At 45.1% G+C, this 26,883-nt stretch overlaps 1 protein-coding gene across 1 annotated transcript in view; it reads right to left on the reverse strand.

Annotated features, from left to right (window-relative positions):
* ncbp3 (nuclear cap binding subunit 3) overlaps positions 1 to 26,883 on the reverse strand; it is a gene marked incomplete at its 3' end in the record, with an annotated part of 72,713 nt that overhangs the window by 1,816 nt on the left and 44,014 nt on the right. Inside the window, exon 11 of the mRNA XM_084339463.1 lies at positions 5,877 to 6,064. Within this exon, the coding sequence (XP_084195589.1) occupies positions 5,877 to 6,064 (188 nt within the window). The remainder of the gene's footprint in view (positions 1 to 5,876; positions 6,065 to 26,883) is intronic.

The raw sequence follows: 26,883 nt of genomic DNA on the forward strand, positions 1-26,883 counted from the left end.
CTGAGTGAGGGGGGGGGGGCTCTAAATACTAACTCACACTATTACACATGTGATCTGAGAATGAGGGGGGGGGGGGGCTCTAAATACTAACTCACACTATTACACATGTGATCTGAGTGAGGGGGGGGGGGGCTCTAAATCCTAACTCACACTATTACACATGTGATCTGAGTGAGGGGGTGGGGGGGGGCTCTAAATACTAACTCACACCTATTACACATGTGATCTGAGTGAGGGGGGGGGGGCTCTAAATACTAACTCACACTATTACACATGTGATCTGAGTGAGGGGGGGGGGGCTCTAAATACTAACTCACACTATTACACAAGTGATCTGAGTGAGGGGGGGGGGGGGGCTCTAAATACTAACTCACACTATTACACATGTGATCTGAGTGAGGGGGGGGGGGGGGGGCTCTAAATACTAACTCACACTATTACACATGTGATCTGAGTGAGGGGGGGGGGGGGGCTCTAAATACTAACTCACACTATTACACACTGTGATCTGAGTGAGGGGGGGGGGGGCTCTAAATACTAACTCACACTATTACACATGTGATCTGAGTGAGGGGGGGGGGGCTCTAAAGACTACTCACACTATTACACATGTGATCTGAGTGAGGGGGGGGGGGGGGGGCTCTAAATACTAACTCACACTATTACACATGTGATCTGAGTGAGGGGGGGGGGGGGGGCTCTAAATACTAACTCACACTATTACACATGTGATCTGAGTGAGGGGGGGGGGGCTCTAATACTATCTCACACTATTACACATGTGATCTGAGTGAGGGGGGGGGGCTCTAAATACTAACTCACACTATTACACATGTGATCGAGTGAGGGGGGGGGGGGGGCTCTAATACTAACTCACACTATTACACATGTGATCTGAGGGGGGGGGGCTCTAAATACTAACTCACACTATACACATGTGATCTGAGTGAGGGGGGGGGGCTCTAAATACTACTCACACTAGTACACATGTGATCTGAGTAGGGGGGGGGGGGCTCTAAATACTAACTCCCACTATTACACATGTGATCTGAGTGAGGAGGGGGGGGGGCTCTAAATACTAACACTATTACACATGTGATCTGAGTGAGGGGGGGGGGGGGGCTCTAAATACTAACTCACACTATTACACATGTGATCTGAGTGAGGAGGGGGGGCGGCTCTAAATACTAACACTATTACACATGTGATCTGAGTGAGGGGGGGGGGGGCTCTAAATACTAACTCACACTATTACACATGTGATCTGAGTGAGGGGGGGGTGCACTAAATACTAACTCACACTATTACACATGTGATCTGAGTGAGGGGGGGGGGGGCTCTAATACTAACTCACACTATTACACATGTGATCTGAGTGAGGGGGGGGGGCTCTAAATACTAACTCACACTATTACACATGTGATCTGAGTGAGGGGGGGGGGGGGCTCTAATACTAACTCACACTATTACACATGTGATCTGAGTGAGGGGGGGGGGGGGCTCTAAATACTAACTCACACTATTACACAGTGTGATCTGAGTGAGGGGGGGGGGCTCTAAATTCTAACTAACACTATTACACATGTGATCTGAGTGAGGGGGGGGGGGGGGGCTCTAAATACTAACTCACACTATTACACATGTGATCTGAGTGAGGGGGGGGGGGGCTCTAAATACTAACTCACACTATTACACATGTGATCTGAGTGAGGGGGGGGGGGCTCTAAATACTAACTCACACTATTACACATGTGATCTGAGTGAGGGGGGGGGGAGGGGCTCTAAATACTAACTCACACTATTACACATGTGATCTGAGTGAGGGGGGGGGCTCTAAATACTAACTAACACTATTACACATGTGATCTGAGTGAGGGGGGGGGGGCTCTAAATACTACTCACACTATTACACATGTGATCTGAGTGAGGGGGGGGGGCCTCTAAATACTACTCACACTATTACACATGTGATCTGAGTGAGGGGGGGGGCTCTAAATACTAACTCACACTATTACACATGTGATCTGAGTGAGGGGGGGGGCTCTAAATACTAACTCACACTATTACACATGTGATCTGAGTGAGGGGGGGGGGGGGCTCTAAATACTAACTCACACTATTACACATGTGATCTGAGTGAGGGGGGGGGGGGGGGGCTCTAAATACTAACTCACACTATTACACATGTGATCTGAGTGGGGGGGGGGCTCTAAATACTAACTCACACTATTACACATGTGATCTGAGTGAGGGGGGGGGGGGGGCTCTAAATACTAACTCACACTATTACACATGTGATCTGAGTGAGGGGGGGGGGGGGGGCTCTAAATACTAACTCACACTATTACACATGTGATCTGAGTGAGGGGGGGGGGGCTCTAATACTAACTCACACTATTACACATGTGATCTGAGTGAGGGGGGGGGGGGGGGCTCTAAATACTAACTCACACTATTACACATGTGATCTGAGTGAGGGGGGGGGGGGGGCTCTAAATACTAACTCACACTATTACACATGTGATCTGAGTGAGGGGGGGGGGGGGCTCTAAATACTAACTCACACTATTACACATGTGATCTGAGTGAGGGGGGGGGGGGGCTCTAAATACTAACTCACACTATTACACATGTGAGCTGAGTGAGGGGGGGGGGGCTCTAAATACTAACTAACACTATTACACATGTGATCTGAGTGAGGGGGGGGGGCTCTAAATACTAACTCACACTATTACACATGTGATCTGAGTGAGGGGGGGGGGGGGGCTCTAATACTAACTCACACTATTACACATGTGATCTGAGTGAGGGGGGGGGGGGCTCTAAATACTAACTAACACTATTACACATGTGATCTGAGTGAGGGGGGGGGGGGCTTAAATACTAACTCACACTATTACACATGTGATCTGAGTGAGGGGGGGGGGGGCTCTAAATACTAACTCACACTATTACCACATGTGATCTGAGTGAGGGGGGGGGGGGGCTCTAAATACTAACTCACACTATTACACATGTGATCTGAGTGAGGGGGGGGGGGGGGCTCTAAATACTAACTCACACTATTACACATGTGATCTGAGTGAGGGGGGGGGGGGCTCTAAATACTAACTCACACTATTACACATGTGATCTGAGTGAGGGGGGGGGGCTCTAAATACTAACTAACACTATTACACATGTGATCTGAGTGAGGGGGGGGGGGGCTCTAAATACTAACTCACACTATTACACATGTGATCTGAGTGAGGGGGGGGGGGGCTCTAAATACTAACTCACACTATTACACATGTGATCTGAGTGAGGGGGGGGGGGCTCTAAATACTAACTCACACTATTACACATGTGATCTGAGTGAGGGGGGGGGGGGGGGCTCTAAATACTAACTCACACTATTACACATGTGATCTGAGTGAGGGGGGGGGGGCTCTAAATACTAACTCCACTATTACACATGTGATCTGACGTGAGGGGGGGGGGGGGCTCTAAATACTAACTCACACTATTACACATGTGATCTGAGTGAGGGGGGGGGGGGCTCTAAATACTAACTCACACTATTACACATGTGATCTGAGTGAGGGGGGGGGGCTCTAAATACTAACTCACACTATTACACATGTGATCTGAGTGAGGGGGGGGGGCTCTAAATACTAACTCACACTATTACACATGTGATCTGAGTGAGGGGGGGGGGCTCTAAATACTAACTCACACTATTACACATGTGATCTGAGTGAGGGGGGGGGGGCTCTAAATACTAACTCACACTATTACACATGTGATCTGAGTGAGGGGGGGGGGGGGCTCTAATACTAACTCACACTATTACACATGTGATCTGAGTGAGGGGGGGGGGGGGCTCTAAATACTAACTCACACTATTACACATGTGATCTGAGTGAGGGGGGGGGGGGGGGCTCTAATACTAACTCACACTATTACACATGTGATCTGAGTGAGGGGGGGGGGGGGGGGCTCTAAATACTAACTCACACTATTACACATGTGATCTGAGTGAGGGGGGGGGGGGGCTCTAAATACTAACTCACACTATTACACATGTGATCTGAGTGAGGGGGGGGGGGGGGGCCTCTAAATACTAACTCACACTATTACACATGTGATCTGAGTGAGGGGGGGGGGCTCTAAATACTAACTCACACTATTACACATGTGATCTGAGTGAGGGGGGGGGGGGGGCTCTAAATACTAACTCACACTATTACACATGTGATCCGAGTGAGGGGGGGGGGGGGCTCTAAATACTAACTCACACTATTACACATGTGATCTGAGTGAGAGGGGGGGGCTCTAAATACTAACTCACACTATTACACATGTGATCTGAGTGAGGGGGGGGGGGCTCTAAATACTAACTCACACTATTACACATGTGATCTGAGTGAGGGGGGGGGGCTCTAAATACTAACTCACACTATTACACATGTGATCTGAGTGAGGGGGGGGGGGGCTCTAAATACTAACTCACACTATTACACATGTGATCTGAGTGAGGGGGGGGGGGGGCTCTAAATACTAACTCACACTATTACACATGTGATCTGAGTGAGGGGGGGGGGGGCTCTAAATACTAACTAACACTATTACACATGTGATCTGAGTGAGGGGGGGGGGCTCTAAATACTAACTCACACTATACACATGTGATCTGAGTGAGGGGGGGGGGGCTCTAAATACTAACTCACACTATTACACATGTGATCTGAGTGAGGGGGGGGGGAGGGGCTCTAAATACTAACTCACACTATTACACATGTGATCTGAGTGAGGGGGGGGGGGGGGGCTCTAAATACTAACTAACACTATTACACATGTGATCTGAGTGAGGGGGGGGGGGGCTCTAAATACTAACTCACACTATTACACATGTGATCTGAGTGAGGGGGGGGGGGGCTCTAAATACTAACTCACACTATTACACATGTGATCTGAGTGAGGGGGGGGGGGGGGGCTCTAAATACTAACTCACACTATTACACATGTGATCTGAGTGAGGGGGGGGGGGGGGGGCTCTAAATACTAACTCACACTATTACACATGTGATCTGAGTGAGGGGGGGGGGGGGGGCTCTAAATACTAACTCACACTATTACACATGTGATCTGAGTGAGGGGGGGGGGGGGGGGGGGGCTCTAAATACACATGTCCAGGACGACATAGATTATTTTACAGGATATTTGGTCATTTTAGAAAAAAAAAAAATCCAGGTTTTCCATGACGGTAAATCTAGTCTCTGAATTTCCAGGTTGTCCGGGATGAGTTTCCCTGGTAAGTGTGTTGAGGTCAGAGGTCAGACCACCGTTCTGCTTCATCTTCCAACACTGAGCTATGTAGTGGCCATTTGTATTGTATATATATATATATATATATATATATATGAAGCCCATTACATTGTTTCTCACAGGTTAATAACTTATCTACGCTCTATGACATGCAAAGCATAAGCTCAAGTTTCTTTATTAGTCGTCATACAGAAGTACAGAATACTTTTATACAAAATGCTTCTTCCTGTTATACGCTCCAGAGACTGTGCTAGGCAAAAATAGATACGTATAAAATAAGTATAGCAAGTAGAAAATAGAAGTCAAGTACGTGGACACAAGTGTTCAGTATGTACATATGTACAATGTTCAATGCAGAGTAGAAGTGACTGAGTTACCATACAATATACTATACAATATACTAATATACAATATACTCTATAGTGCAAAGCAGAAATGGGATGAGGTACAATTTACAGTAAGGTGTAATGAGGTATGGGTTGTAGTGCAAATTCTTTACCAATAAAGGTGTTTTGTATGTATATGTGTGTGTGTGTGTGTGTGTCTGTATAGTTTTGCACATGACTGACCTGTCTTTCCGGCGGTGGCCACTGGGGGTGGTGGTCTGTGCTGGCTGGACCCTTGTCTCTTCTCCTCCAGCAGCTGCCTGACGTCAGTCACCTTGTTCACCGTGTGCTTGGTCCGGCTCAACGGTCCTCCGTCGCCAATCCTGTCGTGAACATCGCTCACCGCGTCGCTCTCGGGCCTCACAGAGTGTCTGGACATCGGCAGGCGAAGAAGAGACAGGGTTGTGATCAGGGATGGGTACCGAACTCGGTACTTCTAAAGGTACCGAACCGAAACACGTCGGTACTACCGAGTATCGATTCAAGTGAGAAACAGATTTTTTTTCCCCCCTTCTTTCTCTTCATGTCAACGTTCACACGCACAACATATGCTCACCTAGGATTTGACTTGATTCAACAACAAAGCAGTCGGAGCGATGGCGAGCCGAAAACTGTCAAAATTGTAGTTATTTGAAGTTTGGATTTTTTTTTTTTTCACGACTGAGGTAGGTAAATCAATTTCTTTGAGACTAAAGTACCGAAAAAAGGTACCGTTGGGTACCGGTATCGATTCACAGGTACCGGTACCGTATCGGTTCAAATGTGAAAGGTACCCATCCCTAGTTGTGATCAGATTGACACAAAAGTATTGGAAGAAATGCAGACAATCTGACATATTTAATAACGTAAAAAATAAAATGTATATAAAAAGATAACACCATGAAATTATAAAATTAACCTCACTCCGCTTCAGAATCAGAATGGTCTTCATTGCCAAGTAGTTTTGATGGAATTTGATTTGGTCGTTTTTAGGTGCGACAATAACGGACAGATAATAAAATAAAAAGGTGGAATAAAATAAAATGAAATATGAACTAAATTAAGACGGAAGCACAATAGAATAGAATAATGAAATAAAAATAGGCCAGGGCTGTACAACTGTAAAATAAAAAGGTGGAATAAAATAAAATGAGATATAAACTAAATTAAATAGGAGCACAATATTATAGTATAATTATAAGTAAAAATACAAACATGCAAACTCAAAACGGGAAGCCTCCAGGCGCCTATTCATGTTGTTATAAGTGACATTCATGTTGTTATACGTCATATTCATGTTGTTATACGTCATATTCATGTTGTTATACGTCATATTCATGTCGTTATACGTCATATTCATGTTGTTATACGTCATATTCATGTTGTTATACGTCATATTCATGTTGTTATACGTCATATTCATGTTGTTATACGTCATATTCATGTTGTTATACGTCATATTCATGTTGTTATACGTCATATTCATGTTGTTATACGTCATATTCATGTTGTTATAAGTGACATTCATGTTGTTATACGTCATATTCATGTTGTTATACGTCATATTCATGTTGTTATACGTCATATTCATGTTGTTATACGTCATATTCATGTTGTTATACGTCATATTCATGTTGTTATACGTCATATTCATGTTGTTATACGTCATATAGCCGGATGGCTCTGGTAATGGCTACTTCCTAAATCATTCTGGGCGTGGAGCGACACACAAAAAGTACATTTCGTCAGGCAAGCGCTACCGGAGTCTCATGGCCGGCACAGAGAGACCCACGGGGGGCTTCTATCCCCAGGCCATCAGGATGCTCAATGCGGACTCTATGAAACACTAAGCCATCCATTCTACATTCACTGCACAGTAACTGCATACACATCCACACTCACTTTAAACACTTTTAACACTACACCATATTTGATATATTTTACTAAAAGATTTGCACTACCTCATTTTGCATTATTTTTGTACTTTAGTTTTGTATATTGTATATTTTGTATAGTGTTTGTGTTGTGAAGGATCAGATTAAACCGAATATATATATTTATTTATGGATATATATTTAATAGTATTTGTATATCGTTTGATATCCCTTGTATATTCCTTGTACATATACACTGAATATCCCTTTGGTCTACTAACAGCCCATAATAGTTTCATTCTCTCATTGGACAAGAACTTGGCGCCAGCAGCCAAGCCCCTTGGTTCAAGTTCAATCGTGCCGACGAACATGTCGTTACTAGCCCCGGTTCCGCGTAGGAATACGTCTGCCGAAATACGAATGGTACTATTTGTTCACAGCGCATATATATATGGCGCAAGTAAAGTAGAACTTCCCTTAGCCCTTAGTTCTTTACCCTCCAACCTAGTGGCAAGACGTTAAGCCTCACCCACGATACACGTGTGGTGCAGTATGGTCAACTTGGCCTCAGAATGGCATTGAGACATCGTGTGGATTAATAGTTGAATTGTCATAGTTTGGCACTATACCGTCGAGTGGGACGTATTTCTATTAAGTTAATAATAGTCTATTATGTATGGTGCATCGTTCGGTTAGAGTTATAAAGTGAGCAGTACCCCCATCGTTTTCCTCGCGTTATCTAGAGTCTTAACCAGGCTGGGCAGACCACGTGTGGTGCTTTCATCTGAGGAGTTCTGGGCCAGGACGAGTGGACCTGCACATTGGATGACCTTACCCGGACGACGGCGAGCCCTACACGGCTTGGATTATCTACTTGCTTTGGGTGCTTTGATTATGCCATGGATAACAGCCAACACTACCCCCGAGAGGAGTCCAGGTGAGACGGCGCTCTAACCCGAGTGAGGTCGCCTCACGTCTCTTCGTTGTGGACCGGCAGCTACCGTCTACAAGAGGGCCCAACTGTATTCATCTGTGGACCAAGGTTCTGTGGGCACCGTGTTCAGCACTCTGAATTCTCCCAAGAAATCGTTGGCCAGATGGGATATCGCCAGCGGCTCTCCTAACCCCCCCCCCCCCCCCTACTGACTTACAACCAGCGGGACCCCCTTTAGTGTATCCAGCTATAATCACAAAGTACCATCGCTATAGTTCCCTAAAGAACCAGGTTGTATACTTGCTTCCTGCGTAACCAGAGATTGGACATTCAATGTTGATTTGCCTACGAATACTCATTTGCCTTACAAGTGCATTCAAATCATAAATGTCATTAAGTGAACGTTGTATATACCCTTTGCTATATATTAAATATTCGATTTATACATTTGTGTGGACTTGGTTTCATGGTGGGAAAGTGTTCATCATATCTATATCATGTACTGTGTGGCCAGTAGTTAAAGTACATAAAGCGGTAGTGGTTTAATGATACCATACTTATCAATACAGTCAGGGAATTGTACCCCTCAGCTACAATTGGTCCTTCGAGCCGGATGGTAACTAGTGTAATATTAATATAGTGTTATTAATATTGAAATGGCCTATGATGAACACTCCACGAAACGGTCCTCCTAACGTAGAACGCCCGCGGCGCAGACGACAGACACCTCAGTACTTAGAGGACTACGCTGTCAGTCAACTACCTAGCCTTCTACAAACGGTAAACGCGGTAAAAGTAGAAAGTAAAATTATGTCTGACCTTAACGACCAGGTTACCCCGACCACAGAGGCCCTAGTGGGTTCTAATGTAACTGACCAAGCTCACGGTGGGGACCAGGAGGGAGCTGACATGCCTTTACCCCCCGCCAATACCGAAGAAGTAGTCCCCGACCAGCCCCGGGAGGAAGACAACCCTACAGAGAGAGAACTCTGCACGGAACAAGATGAGGAGAGCGCCGAGGAGATAGAGCTCCAGGACTCCCCAACGAGTACAGCCAGGAGCGGCTCACCACTACAACCGTCTTCCCCCAGCGAAGCGGAGAGGATGCTATCACAGGCGTTCCTCGTCAGCCTGACAGCCTCTACCGAACGCGATCGACTCCAGGGTGAACGCGATCGACTTCAGGGTGAACGCGATCGACTCCAGACACAGCAACGGAGCGAAGAAGAGCGCATACGCCTGGAGATGAGACGCCTTCAGACGGAAGAGAATATGGCAAGAGACCGAGCAGACACCCAGCGTGCCGCTGCCGGTGCCCAAAGAGAAACAGAGCGCGACCTCGCTCTCATCCAGCGCGAAACCGAGCGCGACAGACTACAGGGCGAGCGCGACAGACTACAAGCCGAGCGCGACAAGCTACAAGCGCAACTAATGGAGCAGCTGATCCTCAAGGCAACACCCTCTCCCTCCGCCAGGGGTTCAAGGAACTCGTCGAGACAACAGTCAAGGGCAGCGTCTCCTAACCGAGCAAGCGACCCTGAACTTGACCAACAGACCAAGCCTATACCCCCCGCAGACCCCCTTCCCCGACCGGTCCAAGCGAGACCCAGCTACAAGGAAGGAGCGGCATACACTGCGGAGAAGCTAAATAAACGACTACAGGATCTAGAGGACCTGATAGAAGAAGAAGAGGGAGAGGAGGAGAACCAAGCCCGACGACAGCACAGTACTCCACCGGACCAGGAGGTCCAGTACAGCCCAGGCTATACCCCCGCGGCGCTGCGCTACAGACCCCCGACTCTATTCACGGGTGAGCATGACGCACGACCAGCCCCGAGGAATAGCACCTGGACCAGCGGGCCATGGTACCCTGCCGGTACCAGCCCACAGAGAGGCGCAAGAGGAGACTCGCCTAGGAGGCCTCTCCCCCAACGCTCGCCGATGTATCAGCCATCCACGGCGTCATACATTGCCACACCGACCATCCCAGACTTCACCCATGAGAATCGGGCACAGTACACGGAGCTCCGAATGTGCTTAGAGACAATGATGGTGGATGTCGTTGATGAACGTCACAAGTATGCAATATTACTGAAGCACCTGAAAGTACCCCGAGCGCACAATATAGCGCTAGCCTATGCCACCTCTACGACCCCATACACCGCGGCTCTAGCAGCGCTGGACCAGAGATATGGACGTATATGGGATTACGTAATCCAAGAGATAAGGCATATTGACCGCCTACCCCCAGCAACAGACAATCGCTCATTAGACGACCTGTCTATAAAAGTGCAGTCCCTGGTAGGGATGCTGGGAGCGCAACGAGAAAAGGGTATGCACGAGCTATACGCCAACTCTAACGTCGAGAGGATTTTAGAGAAGCTGCCACCCGCCAGACAAGAGCGCTTTAGGCGGCAGAGAGACCACCGTGATCCTAACGGTCCCGAACCATCCCTCCTCGATCTAGCCGACTTCCTGGCGAGAGAAGTCAGCAGCTTACGACTGGATACGTTCGTGCGGAGCACACCAAGCTCCAGAGAGGGACCCAGCAGAATAAACGATGGAAGAAGATCAGTGACTGTCATGCACCAATCAGAATCAGTACCGAGCAGTAAGAACCACAGTACCCCCTCGAGAAAAGAGAAGTGGAAGATGGTGTGCCCGTACTGCGAGAAGGAACACTGGCTGTCACAATGTGACCTGTTCACAAAGATGAATGCAGAAGAAGTGAGTCAATGGATAAAGTCCAACAGGCGCTGTTACCGATGTGCGCGCAGTCACATGGCAGCCGAGTGCCGCCTAAAGAAGAGGTGCAGTCGGTGTGACGGAGCCCACCTAGATGTCCTACACGACAGTAACAGAAGAAAGCCTGCACCTGCACCATCGAGCAGCACCAAGGCAAGTGTCATGTACATTGACCCCGCCAGCAGCAGCGGCGCCCAAGTGCTCTTAAAGGTAGTCCGTGTAACATTGAGCTACCAAGATAAAGTCATGGACACTTACGCCGTCCTTGATGACGGGTCAGAGAAGACCCTTCTGCTTGCGTCCGCTGCGGCCCAGCTGGGAGAGCGGGGGAGCGAGAACCAAATGACGATTCGGACAATAAGAAGAGATTTAAAGACGATAAAAGGCGAGAATGTCTCCTTCACTATCGCAGCAAGCGGGCAGCCAGAGCGACGGTATAGGATTACAAATGCTTTCACCAGCCAAGAAATAGGACTATCACAGTACACCTACCCCATCGCCAAGCTGATGGATAAATATGTGCACCTGCGTCAACTACCTATCCCGCTCATAGACAGCGCCACCCCGACCCTGCTGATAGGCTCCGACCATGCAGACCTCATAGTCCCAATAGACCGGGTCCATACAGGACCCAGAGGCTGTCCTGCAGCAGTCGAGACCCGCCTAGGATGGACACTACAAGGCCCCCTCGCTAAATCTCTCAACCGAACAGCAGCCACTAGCTGCCTCCACTCCAGAGTGACAGAAGAAGACACCACTCTCCTGCAGCATGTCGAGAGGCTATGGACACTAGAGACAATGCCCTTTAAGAACGAAAAGAAAGACATTCGTTCTAAAGAAGACATTTACGCCATAAACCTCCTCGAGCAAGGGACAAAGAGAGTCACAGTCGGCGGAGTGATGAGATACGCAACTCCACTCCTGAGGCGAGAGGGAATGCCCACCTTTCACGCCACGAAAGAAGCTACGGAGCGGTATCTATTGAACACAGAGCGGCGCCTAGCCAAAGACCCCGCTCAAGAGAGTGTGTACCGCGCTGAGATTGAGAAGCTAATCACAGCGAGACACGTAATGAAGATTGACATTAAAGAGGCCGATCAGACGACCGAATCGTGGTACGTGCCGCACCACAAGGTCCACCACAACGGCAAGGATCGCATTGTGTTTAACTGCAGCTACCAGATCGGATCCCAGAATCTGAATAAAGAGCTCTTGCCCGGCCCCACACTCGGCCCCTCTCTACTAGGCGTGCTACTACGCTTCCGCCAGGACAAGGTGGCTATCAGCGGGGATATCAAAGGGATGTTAAAAAAAAAAAAAAAAAAAAAAAAAAAAAAATCTAACCCTAACTAACCGTACTGTCATGCACTTGTCCTAATAAACTAACCTACACTGTAGCACTCAACACTTTGATGAACATTGTTGCTCAGCTGATAGAGTTGTGCCCTTCCTGATGGCTTGTCGTACAGAACTTGTAAGTCGCTTTGGATAAAAGCGTCAGCTAAATGACTAAATGTAAATGTAAATGTAAATGTTCCTGCAGGTGAGACTAGTGGAGGAGGATAAGCCCCTACTGCGGTTCCTATGGAGAGAGAGGATCGGAGATGAGCACCCAGCCATCTACCAATGGGAAGTCCTCCCCTTCGGAACCACATGCAGCCCGTGCTGTGCTACATTTGCACTGCAGAAACACGTCGCAGAGGACCCAGCAGCAGATGAAGAGGTCCGACACAGTGTGAAGAACAGTTTCTAGGTGGACAACTGTTTACAAAGCGTTTCGACTCAAGAAGAAGCCGAGGCTCTCCTACTCAAGCTACGCGCCTCCCTGATCAAAGGCGGCTTTGATCTCAGGCAGTGGGCCAGCAGCGACCCGCACGTATTGAGCAGCCTCTCCCCCGCGGACAAGGCTGCCAGCAGCGAGACCTGGATGGCGACAATCCCAGGAGAAGCCCAAGAAATGACACTAGGACTAGTCTGGCGCTTCAAAACAGACTCGCTCCACTATAGACACAAACCCCTGACCACGGAGCAGGGAAGGTCGACGGCGATACCGACCACCAGACGGAGGGTGTACAGAACACTCGCCAGACAATATGACCCGTTGGGATGTATTCTACCTTACACCACCAGGGCAAAGATGATTGTACGAGCACTATGGGACAAGGACCAGGGCTGGGACGACCCAATACCCGCACCCCTTGCCTCCACATGGAGAGAGTGGGAGACGGAGCTCCGCTCACTCCCAGGCGTCAATATACGCCGCAGCTACTTCCCACCCACAGTGAGGCCAGAGACATGCAAGATGGATCTACACGTCTTCAGTGACGCCTCCGAAGTAGCCTATGGATCGGTGGCCTACTTGCGTGCCCAAGAGAAGGGAGGAGAGATACACACTGCTTTCATCCTGGCTCGCTCAAGAATAGCCCCACGAAAGCAACAATCTATCCTGCGTCTAGAGCTCTGCGCAGCCCTAGCAGGAGCGCATCTAGCCACGTTAATCCAACGTGAACTCACCATTCCGGTGCACAGAACAATCTTGTGGTCAGATTCCACGACAGTACTCACATGGATCAAGTCTGATTCATGCAGATACAAAGTCTTCGTGGGAGTCAGAGTCACCGAGATTCAAGAGTTAACAGAAGCAGCGAGCTGGCGGTATGTGGACACCAAACACAACCCAGCTGACGTCATCACCCGGGGAATGTCCCTGGATGACCTCACCCGTCGCAACATCTACAGTGACGGACCAGAGTTCCTCAAGCTCCCGGAAGAAGAGTGGCCTACGCCCACCCCACGGGAAGCGAGTAAAGAGGAGGCTGAGAACAAGAAACCTATGTTCTGTGGACTGAGCACAGTCGCCTCCACAGACCCCAACATAGATGATTGCCTCACCCTACAGAGTGCGCAACTAAAGACATTCCTGTGGCACCACCCAGAGATTCAGCCCACTGCCGACATTTCAGCAGCTGACTACGAAGAAGCAGAACTTCTTCTACTACAACGAGCCCAGAGAGACTCGTTCCCCGACGAGCTAGACTGTCTACAGGGAGGAAAGCCCGTCCCATCAGACAGCAGATTGCTCCACCTGGCACCCGAGAGCGACGCCCATAATCTCATCAGAGTGGGTGGTCGTCTGCGGAGAGCCCCCGATCTACCGGATGACGTTAAGTACCCGATAGTCTTGAACAGCCGACACAAGGTCACAGAGCTGATCATAAAGAAATACGACGAGGATGTACACCACGCAGGAGCAGAGAGAGTCTTCGCGGAGATCAGACGTCGCTATTGGATACTTCAAGGGAGAGAAGCAGTGCGACGCTTCCAGCGAACCTGTCTAGACTGCCGAAAGTGGCGCGCGCAGCCCAGCATACCCCGGATGGCTGACCTACCTCCCTGTCGCCTCCGACTCGGCGACAAGCCATTCCACTCCACAGGCATGGACTGTTTTGGCCCGTTGTATATAAAGAAAGGAAGAGGAACCGAGAAGGGGTGGGGTATTGTATTCAAATGCATGACCACCAGAGCGATACATATCGAACTCCTTCCAACCATGAGCACAGACTCATTCCTTTTTTTTTTTTTTTTTTTTTTATTATTGCAAAACAAAACTTATTAAAAGTCAGTACTCAACACACAATGTATAATGAAACTTTCAGTAAAGGTGGTTAAAATATATGCAAGTACAGAAACAGGATAAAACAAAAATAGTCAATAATAACATTTTAACCGTATACAGTGTATATCCAGCGAAGTTACAATTATATAAATGTTAGTATATAATATACCCCTAATACCTATTTTCTAAAACCCTACACACATATGCTCCAGCTCAAACCCCCCCCTCCCGGACCCCCTCTTGGATAGTACCTCCATTATCCCTCACTCCTAACCAGACATCACCATTATAGGCTAGCTTTTATTCTCTCCACCACTTCTAACCACATTGACATTTTGGATTCATTGAGCCCCAGAATTCTTGCTGTAGATATTTCTTGATATATCACATCGAGATATGTAAGAAACCACACTTTCCGGCACATTTTTTCCGGTTGAAACCAACGTGATGCGATCAGTTTTTTAGCTACTGTGATACCCGATAAAACCAATCTTTTTAGTTGTGGATTCACTGCAAACTCAAAAACATCATTCAATAGCAATACCGCGGGGTGTACAGGTATATTCCAAAATACGAGTATTGATTATTGTTGGGACACATCTTTCCAGAATGCCTTAACTGGTGGGCAGTCCCAATACATGTGCATAAATGTTCCTTCGTCCCCATTTGTACATTGGGAGCATTTGGATAGAGCCATATGAAATCCGTTTTATTATTTTCCAAATTCCATTTTATTTTTTCCCAAATTCCGTTTTTTCCGTTTTAATATTGCAGAATTCTGTATTTTGCTTTTTACGCTCATTTTACCATCAGAAATTGTGTCTAATAAGTGGGAATGAATAAATGTCCACAATTCAATAAGATATAACAGTCTTTTTTAATGTTTTTAAGTGCTGCAACTCAGAAACAGTTCAATTTTACACAATATTTTTCAATTAATATTGTGACAAAATAAAAATACATATTTCAAGTGTAAACAATAGATACAGCTAGCTACTACTGACATTATCACAATGACAACGTCAGTAACCTAGCTATATCTATTATATTGTGATTAAATATAGTAATGCATAATTTAGGCACCTTTAGTTTAGTTTATTTCGATTATAAAGGACGGTGTATAATGACAATCGTTTGCATTAAACAAATGGATGGGTGCACTAGATTTAGCAAGAAGCTATCATTTCCATCTATAGTCCTATGTACTGTAACGTTTCATAGCTATTTAAGTTTATTTAGATTGTAAAGGGCAGTGTATAATGACAATCGTTTGCATTAAACAAATGGATGAGTGCACCAGATTTAGCAAGAAGCTATCATTTCCATCTATAGTCCTATGTACTGTAACGTTTCATAGCTATTTAAGTTTATTTAGATTATAAAGGGCAGTGTATAATGACAATCGTTTGCATTAAACAAATGGATGGGTGCACCAGATTTAGCTAGAACTTCTAGAAGCTATCATTTCCATCTATAGTGTTTTGGGAAGCACAGTGTTTCCCCTTGTTTTTGACATGCCCTTTCGAGACCAAATGATCATCGCACGTATTTTTGCGGGTCCAATCACAGTATGTTGACAATATTTACAAAACAACTTATCGCCGGAGGCATAAAAATCATTCGGATACTGCTCTGCTCTGAATTTAGGGTTTAGTGTGGTATTTCGTAGCTTTTTGGATGCTGTTAATACAGGTAACAGCAGTAGGATTCCGCAGAACACCGGAGCAGCTACACGCTTGGACATTGCTGTGTTGTTGTGAAGCAGTGTGGAAGTGACGCGCGCGGTGTAACACGCTTTAGCGTCCCGGTCATGTTTGCTTTGCACCAAACGTTCCACCGTTATCCCGAAAACGGAATTACAGTCCAAATTATGGCAAATTCTGCAATATTCCACGTTTAACAGGTAATTCCATTTTTATTGCTCAATTCCGCGATTCCGTCCGCGATTCCGTGATCGCGGATTTCATATGGCTCTACATTTGGAGTCTTGTATAAGCCCCATTTTGCACAGCCTTATAGGAGTCAAGTATGTCCTGTGAATATAGTTCAGATTGATTTGTTGATGATCCGGGTTCCTTGATGTAAGTCGGACATTTGCCCAGGCTCCTTGCCAATCAAAGTCATTTTCTAGGTCTGGTATATCCCTCCTCCAGACATTGTCTAGTTGAAGGGTTTCATACGAGGACGTTAGTAATTGGTAATAAAAACCTGATACAAAACCTCCCAATGTATCTCTTTCATAGAAAAATTTGTGGTATCTGTGGTGTTCAATTGGTATGTGTAATGGAACACCGTGAGATCTCATACAAAGTCGTAACTGTATGTAAAAAAGCCATGTGGACTCGGTGAGGTTAAACTTTATGCATATTTCGACATAACTACAGAGGCCCTTGTTATTAAAAATATCCCCTAATGAGTGTATGCCTCTTTCTTCCCATATAGGGAATCTTATAGGTCGTTTTCCCATTAAGAGAGCATTGTTATTGAATATGGGAGTGTGATTATGCCATACTTGAGGGTTAGGAAATTTCCTTTGTGTTTCCCGCCATGTCCTGATTGCATGGGTTATTATTGGGCCAAATTCTCGCTCACAATGCTTGATTGAAAGTTTAGTGTATGCTATGTCTTTCAATCTCTGTGGGGCTACTATGTTTTCTTCTAATTTTCTCCAAGATACCAAAGCCTCGGGGTCAAACCATATCTTCTTCAATGGTCTTAATGTGAAGGCATTAAAATATTGTAAAAAATCTGGGACTGCCATGCCACCGTCTGCTTTATTTCTCTGTGCGGTGGATCTTTTTATGCGAGGTGGTTTGTTATTCCAAATAAATTTGTATGTGGAGGTTTGTAATCTTTTCCAGTAGCCCTCTGGAGGAGGTAACGGAAGCATTGAGCTGAAGAAATTGATTCTTGGTAATACATCCATCTTAACTATTGATACCCTTGCCTGTACTGAGTTTTTAAGTTTTGCCCACCTGTCCAGGTCGTCCTTGATTTTGTTCTGTATTTTTGTGTAATTGTGCTTCACCGTTTGTCTTATGGTGGGAAATATTTCCACACCCAAGCATCTGAAATGTTTGACCATGGGTATCGCACCTGGGAGGGTTGTCTCTTTTTTTGCACTGGTGTTAAGAGGAAGAAAAGCCGACTTAGGCCAATTTATTTTAAATCCCGATAAATCACCAAAGTTCTCTATCAACTTGAGTATAAGCGGCAATGTGTTGTTGGGGTTTTGCATGAACAATATTACGTCGTCCGCATATAAACTAATTTTATGATGTGTGCCCTTGATTACTATTGGTTCTATGTGTTGGGATTGTCTTATAAATTGTGCTAAAGGTTCTAATGATAGATCGAATAGTCCGGGACTAAGAGGGCAACCTTGTCTGGCTGAGCGTGATACCGGAAAGATATCGGAGATGAATGTGCCTGTTGTAATCCTGGCCGATGGGTCCTTGTATAGTACTTTAATCATATCAATGAAACCTTTTCCTAACCCCATCCTTTCCAATACTGCCCATAGAAACGACCATTCCAACCTGTCAAATGCTTTCATAGCATCCAGGGATAGTATCGCCTTAGGTGTGATGTCCTCTTTGTCTGTATCTAGTACGTGCAGTATTCGCCTTATGTTATCATTGATCAGGCGACCTTTTATGAAGCCTGTTTGGTCCGGATGAACTTAAGACGTCATATGCTTTTGCAGTCTGATGGCTAATATCTTAGAGTACAGTTTGACATCGGTTCCGAGGAGGCTTAAAGGACGGTAACTACCGCATTCAGTGGGGTCTTTGTCTTTTTTGTGAAGAACTGAAATGAGTGCGGTATTTTGGTGTTCAATGAAGCTTCCCTCTTTGACTGAGTATAAGATCATATTTAGTAATAAGGGTCCAAATATGTCCCAGCAAGAAATGTACATTTCTGATGGGATACCGTCAATTCCCGGAGCTTTGCCGTTTTTCATTCCGGATATGGCCTTCTTGAGTTCTTCTAATGTGATCGGTACTTCTAACTGTTTAGCGTCTTCATCCGTAAGTTTAGGGAGAGTAATTTGATTAAGATATGTGTCTAATTTGTCTTGATCAAAGGTCGTTTCTGAGTTATATAAATCAGAGTAGAATTCTTTGAATGTATCGTTTATTATTTTGGGTTCTGTTACTAGAGCTTGTTGTTTCCTAATGGCAGTTATATCTGCAAATTTTGCATTAATTCTTAGTCGCATGGCTAATAGGTGACTAGGTTTAGAACCTTGGAAGTACTGCTGTTGTCTAGTGCTGCGTATTTGCAATTCCGATTTTTGTCTGTACATTGCTTTGATCTCTGTCTTTAGAATGTTAACTTGGTTATCTAGTCTAGTAGAGTTGTTGTATTTTAAAGAATTAAAAAGCGTTGAGTAAAGCGTTTCCATTTCAGACAGTTTTGTGTTTTGATTTTTGCGCAATATGGAGGTAAATCTATCCGAGAAATCCTTGATCATATTCTTTACCGACATCCATAATATTCTGGGATCTTGCACCGAGTTAGCATTATCTTGTAGGAATACTGTGAGAGCTTCTTTAATTTGTGTAATGAATTCCTTGTTGTTAAGCAGCATCGAATTAAAACGCCATCTTGGGGCCCGGGTAGATAGTGTACCAAATGTTGCTTTCAGGATTAAGTAGCAGTGATCCGATAGCGCATTGGGTGTCATTTCCACTTCATATTTATCAAATATTCTCGGGGATGCAAAGACGTAATCAATTCTGGATAGTGTGTTGTGTCTCGCCGAACGACAGGAGTACTTGCGGGTCATGGGGTTAAGTGAACGCCATAAATCAGTTACTCCTGTTGATTTATGATATTGAGCCGTACTGTATTGTACCCATTCTGCAATCTGTTAAATAAAGTTTTCATTCATTCATTCATTCATTTCGACCAATCTTTTAATGCTTTAGATGAATTCTTTTGTTCGCTGGAGAAGGAAAGGTAAGTTTTGTCCATCCTTGGGTTCCAAATGGCATTAAAATCCGCACCTATTATATATGAGTACTCGGGATGGTTTAACATTTCTCCTGTTAGTGAAGTGAAGAAACCCACTTCGTACAAATTCGGGGCATATACCGCTGCCAATGCAATTTTCCTGTTATTGTGTATGATCCTAGCTATAGTTATGCGCCCCTCAGCATCCGACCATACCCCTTTCAATTCGATATTTAATTTGCGTCTGACGACTATGGCTACCCCTCTAGTTCTCGTAGCAAAAGAAGAGTGACTAATATTATGGTATATGTTATCCGCTAACGTATTTATGTCTCCCTCTAAAATGTGCGTTTCGCTTAATAGAGCCACGTCCACATGTTCTTTTTTCATCAGTGTAAGCACACTTTTGCGCTTGTGTTGTTTGTTTATCCCACCGGTGTTCCATACCATTATATTCAAACTAGCCATAGTCTATGCATGTTTTCGTGTAGTTTTTGGTAATGTTTCTGGAGTATGAAGCTACAATAGATGCACATCCAATTAATGAGGTCCCGTTGAGAGCTGAGCTTAAAAACATATATATATACAAATAAAAATCCCCTATTTTCCCCTCACCCAGAAAGTCGAACATGCCTGTGTTCCAAGAACACATCCTCCGCAATTGACTTTCTCCCATGGTCCACCGGATTGCCCAAACTGAGCATTGTAATCCTAATTTTCCTATGCTCATTGCCATAGGATCTAACATTTCCATTCTATTACAATAGAATGTCGCTTTTGGTCTTGCACCTTCCCTTACTGTAATGAAGTATTGTGATAAATAACCTAAAGATAAAAATAAAAAAAAAAATAAAAAAAAAAGAGAATAAACCTTTATCGACATATTCCTTTGAACCCTCCACCAACGTGTGGGGAAAAAAAAGGAAAAGATTGTAGAGCAATATTGACACCTTAATGTGAAGAACATTGGAAAAGAATAATGTAAGTTAAAATATATTTAAAAAATATAGAGTAATATTGACACCTTAATGTGAAGAACATTGGAAAAGAACAATGTAAGTTAAAATATATTTAAAAAATATAGAGTAATGAGAAGAAAAAATTAATTAAAATAAAAATCAATGGAAAGATATAGATAAGGAATAAGAGATAAATAATTATCAACGTGGAGAAGCCACTAGAACCGATTTAACTGATTAGATAAGATAGAAAAGCAGCGCCTTTTAGCGCTTCAATGTGCCTTTAATGGAGTGATTACTTAAATTGTTAGAATAACCTTGCTGTGCTCATACGTTTATGTGTGGTTAATTTTAAAGTATTATTAAGGACTGATTGCACTTCATTTAATTTATTATCTGCTATGTGTATGCACACCGAATGTTATTGTTAGAGTTGTATGCTTCGTTGTCATGGTGCCTTATATTCTAGAAGGTTGTAGAATATACTAGTGCCTAGACTATTTTACATTCCAGAATGATCTAAGAGACCCAGGGCATTTGAGCGATAAACCTAGAATATTCCAGATAGATCTTTTTGCATTGATATTTATTTGTCCCCTCAGAGACCAGAGATTGAAATTATAATGTATTATGAATCGTATTATACACAGTACACTTTGTTATAGACGACTTGCATATCGTTTGCTACTTTGATGAACACAACAATGTCATTCCAACACTGGTGGAATGACCTCATTGATGAACACAATAAAGTCATTCCAACACTGGTATATATTTAGAGAGAGGCTTAACTGATTCCGGCATTTTCGTCATGCTTTGGGTTATTTGCTGCATTTTGATTCAGGAAATCCTCAGCTTCAAAGGGTGTATATGGACCTGACCTGCGGCCGTTGGTGCCCAAGAATGATAACAGCGCCGGATATGCTAGCCTTGGCTTGTAGCCGGCTTTGTACAGCTTTTGCATCACTTCTTTGTATGGTTGACGTCGGATGATGGCCTCTCTGCTCAAATCTTCGTAGATAAATATTGGTTTATCACCATACTTCAGCTTCCCACGTTGGTTGCGAGCATATTTGATGATGTCATCCCTTGTTGTAGTTTTCCGCAGAGTGACAATGATGACTCTCGGCCCGTTGATATTTTGCCCCTGGGAACCAATTCTGTAAACTTGTTCCACTTCTGGCACTTTGTTTGGATCGGAGTTTTCCAAAATCGTTGATAACTCTTTTGGAAAGTTGATGTCTTCGCAGTTCACTGCTTCATCAAGCCCCACAATGCGGATGTTATTCCGCCTGTGGTAACGATGGGTTTCTAGTTGCCTCTCCATCACTTCGTTTTTAAGCAATTTTATTTCCCTCCGATATTCATCTTTAGCTCTTTCCATCTCTTCTCCCATCTCTGTCAAGCTGCCTTCGTTCGCTTTGACTGCTTTTGTGTTTTCTGTCACCGAAATCTCCACTGTCGTGATTCGCACGGACAGCAAAGTGACTGCTCTCATAACCTCTTCGAATTTAGTATCGATGTGTTCAGCGTGTGCGACCAACTGTTCTTCTACGTGTGCTTTGAAAGCGATCATCTGTTCTTTTATCAGGGTAGTCAGAGAGTTGAAGTCGGGCTGTGCAACTGAACTGCTTGTGTCAGTTGATGTTGTTGGAGCAGTGAGGGATCCGATGGATGATTGTGCTATTATCTTCTCAAAATCGCCTGCTTTTTCCTTCACGGTACTTTTTTCTGATGTTCCTGCTATGTTGTCATCTGTTGTCTCCATCTCGGGGCCAGTTGTCCTTGGTCCCTGTGTATTCTCCTCTATATTCCCCGCGCCGGGGCTCACCAACGGATCTGCCACAGCGTCGCCTGTCATTGTCTTTGACCGAGTTTCAATCTGCGCCGTTAGCTTTGCCGTTTCTTGTTTCTTTCCCGTCTTTTCCCTATCCCTAACCATGTTGTCTTTTGATATAGTTAGTAGAAGGTCTTATCAATACATACGATGTGGTCTAGTCTCTTTTGGTACTGTCCAAATAAGGTTTTTAAACGAAATTAACGATAACGGGAGCGGAGCTATAACCAATTGCGTGCGCTACATATTGCAGCTTAACCGGAAGTCCAGACTCATTCCTTATGGCCTTCCGAAGATTCACATCACGGAAAGGAAAACCGTCTACATTGTTGTCTGATCACGGGACAAACTTCAAAGGCGGAGAAAGAGAGCTGAGAGAGAGCTTCCAAGCTATGGGCCCAGAACTTAAGACCCACCTCGCTCCATCCCAGATTGACTTCCAGTTTAATCCCCCGAACGCACCCCACTTCGGTGGAACCTGGGAACGAGAAGTACGTTCTATAAAGACAGCCCTGTACGCCGTGCTTGGGGCCCAGACTGTAGCGGAAGAAGTCCTAATGACAGTCCTCACGGAGATCGAGGGAGTATTGAACTCCAAGCCCCTCGGCTACGTCTCCAGTGATATAGCAGATGTCGACCCAGTCACCCCCAACACACTCTTGATGGGGCGGCTGGACCCCGCGCTACCCCAGACAATGTACAGGCCTGAAGAAGCCAACGGCCGAAGAATGTGGAGGTACAGTCAAGTACTAGCTGACAAGTTTTGGAACAGCTTTCTACTCCACTACCTACCGTCTCTACAGACCCGCCAGAAGTGGGTAAAAGAGAGAGACAATTTGACAGAAGGAACAGTCGTCATGATTATCGACCAGTCACTACCCAGAGCTATGTGGCCGGCTGGCCGCGTAAGCAAAGTGATCACCGGTGCCGATGGCAAGGTCCGAGCAGCTGAGGTGCTCGTCCAAGGGCGAACTTACACACGACCCGTGGCGAGGCTAATAGAACTGCCCAGACTCCCAGACACTATCGATGACGACCATGACCCCATGACTTTGCGAGTTGACTGACCCTTACAGCGGACCTTGAGTGGTAGACAGTGCGGTTAATCTGTCTCTGCTTAGCTAATTAGGTGGGACTAATTAGGGGGCGGCTGTTGTGAAGGATCAGATTAAACCGAATATATATATTTATTTATGGATATATATTTAATAGTATTTGTATATCGTTTGATATCCCTTGTATATTCCTTGTACATATACACTGAATATCCCTTTGGTCTACTAACAGCCCATAATAGTTTCATTCTCTCATTGGACAAGAACTTGGCGCCAGCAGCCAAGCCCCTTGGTTCAAGTTCAATCGTGCCGACGAACATGTCGTTACTAGCCCCGGTTCCGCTTAGGAATACGTCTGCCGAAATACGAATGGTACTATTTGTTCACAGCGCATATATATATGGCGCAAGTAAAGTAGAACTTTCTTTTAGTCCCTTAGCCCTTAGTTCTTTACCCTCCAACCTAGTGGCAAGACGTTAAGCCTCACCCACGATACACGTGTGGTGCAGTATGGTCAACTTGGCCTCAGAATGGCATTGAGACATCGTGTGGATTAATAGTTGAATTGTCATAGTTTGGCACTATACCGTCGAGTGGGACGTATTTCTATTAAGTTAATAATAGTCTATTATGTATGGTGCATCGTTCGGTTAGAGTTATAAAGTGAGCAGTACCCCCATCGTTTTCCTCGCGTTATCTAGAGTCTTAACCAGGCTGGGCAGACCACGTGTGGTGCTTTCATCCGAGGAGTTCTCGGCCAGGACGAGTGGACCTGCACATTGGATTACCTTACCCGGACGACGGCGAGCCCTACACGGCTTGGATTATCTACTTGCTTTGGGTGCTTTGATTATGCCATGGATAACAGCCAACACTGGTAAGTGTTGGAACTACCCCCGAGAGGAGTCCAGGTGAGACGGCGCTCTAACCCGAGTGAGGTCGCCTCACGTCTCTTCGTTGTGGACCGGCAGCTACCGTCTACAAGAGGGCCCAACTGTATTCATCTGTGGACCAAGGTTCTGTGGGCACCGTGTTCAGCACTCTGAATTCTCCCAAGAAATCGTTGGCCAGATGGGATATCGCCAGCGGCTCTCCTAACCCCCCCCCCCCCTACTGACTTACAACCAGCGGGACCCCCTTTAGTGTATCCAGCTATAATCACAAAGTACCATCGCTATAGTTCCCTAAAGAACCAGGTTGTATACTTGCTTCCTGCGTAACCAGAGATTGGACATTCAATGTTGATTTGCCTACGAATACTCATTTGCCTTACAAGTGCATTCAAATCATAAATGTCATTAAGTGAACGTTGTATATACCCTTTGCTATATATTAAATATTCGATTTATACATTTGTGTGGACTTGGTTTCATGGTGGGAAAGTGTTCATCATATCTATATCATGTACTGTGTGGCCAGTAGTTAAAGTACATAAAGCGGTAGTGGTTTAATGATACCATACTTATCAATACAGTCAGGGAATTGTACCCCTCAGTTACAGTTTGTTTGGTCTTTATTGTTTAACTTCTTTTTTTTACAGTATGAAGCACACTTTCAGGAGGCTCATACAGAACCAAGCACTGTAATGTAATGCACATGTACTTTATATGTGACAAATAAAACAAAACTTGAAACTTGAACTTGGTAAGTTGGTATCGGTTCATGTTGAGTTCCCGTTCGCCTGCTGGGGTCTTTTTGCAAAGTTCTTTCTTCTTTTCAAGTCATTCTGTACAAGACAAGGGAGCTGTTAAATGAGAAATGTTTGCCTATATTGTATTTTTCACTTGTTGTGCCATACATGTCATATTGTGTTGAGGTCTGGGAGAATGTTTATAAAACATGGCTCAGGGGTAGAGCGGGTCGTCCAATGATCGAAGGGTTGGTGGTTTGAATCCCGCTCAAGCCCGTGTCCATCCCACTGCCGTTGTGTCCTTGGGCAAAACACTTAACCTACTTGCCTCGTATGAATGTGTATGCATGTGAATGAATGTTGGTGGTGGTCGGAGGGGCCGTAGGCGATGATTATTCGCCACGCTTCCGTGAGTCTGCCTCAGGGCAGCTCTGGCTGCAATTGCAGCTTACCACCACCGGGATGACTGTGTATGAACCAATAATGGACTCTGTAAGCGCTCTGGGGTCACTGGGGTGTCACGAAGAGCGCTATATAAATCCAATCTATTATTATTAAACTACAGAAAAGAGCTATTAGAATAATAAACAAAGCTAGTTACCTTGAATCGACAAATCCATTATTCATAAAGTCCTGCACATTAAAATGTGTAGATATGGTGTACATAAAAACCTTGGAAATCATTTTTCATGCTAAGAGTAAAAGCCTACCAGTTTGTATTCAATGTCTCTTTCAACCAAGAGAAGGAAAGTATAATTTAAGAGGGTTGTGTATTCTTAAAACATGTCAAATGGTAAGAACTAATGTAAAAGCTAGATGTGTTTCAATTTTGGGAGTTAAATTATGGAATAGCCTTAGTGACGGGTTGAAGTTGTGTACTTCTCAAGGGAGATTTAAAAAAGCCTTAAAAGGATCAAATAATTCAGGAGTACAGTTTTGAGTAAAACATCAAACATTTGTTTTTTTGTCTTTAACACATTCCCGGCCAACCACGTATATATACGTGATAAACTCGTTTTTTCTTTTATTGCATTTTAATAACCTACTCAATGTCACGGAGCGGCACTGCAGACATATCCTACTCTTGAGATTCGAAAAAGTGCATTACCGGCCAGATCCTGGTAGTGGAGCTGTCTCGAGAATAGAGTACTCCTTATTTTCAGACCGGATGTTATTTGTTTTTCATTCTGGCCTACTTTTTCTGTTAGCCTGAAACTATGCCTTCATCAGATCGCATGGAATAGTTTTTGCGACGCCGAATTCAGTATGCAATAAAGGAATATAGCATCAGCCAATGGACATAGCGATCTACCAGATGGTGATCAATAACTGGGAAATCCTTTTTGGGATCCAACCGGCCACAGGTAAGAGCGATCTCAACTAAATTACAGCCCGATCGGGCTTTGCTCTGATAGCCAAGCCTCTCATCAGTGTATGAGGCTTCAATAACAAATGCCGTTATTGGTAATCAATAATCAGAAACGACTTCCCCCGACTTTATCTCTAGCTTGTGTATGGCCGAAAAGCCAATCGATTTAACGTTATTAGCTTAGCGCCCTGTAACTCGTTTTGCAGGAATTAGCCTAGACCTAGACCAATCCG

This window comes from Notolepis coatsorum, assembly GCF_963971535.1.
Source record: "Notolepis coatsorum genome assembly, contig: SCAFFOLD_150, whole genome shotgun sequence".
In the NCBI taxonomy this organism is placed as follows: Eukaryota; Metazoa; Chordata; class Actinopteri; order Aulopiformes; family Paralepididae; genus Notolepis; species Notolepis coatsorum.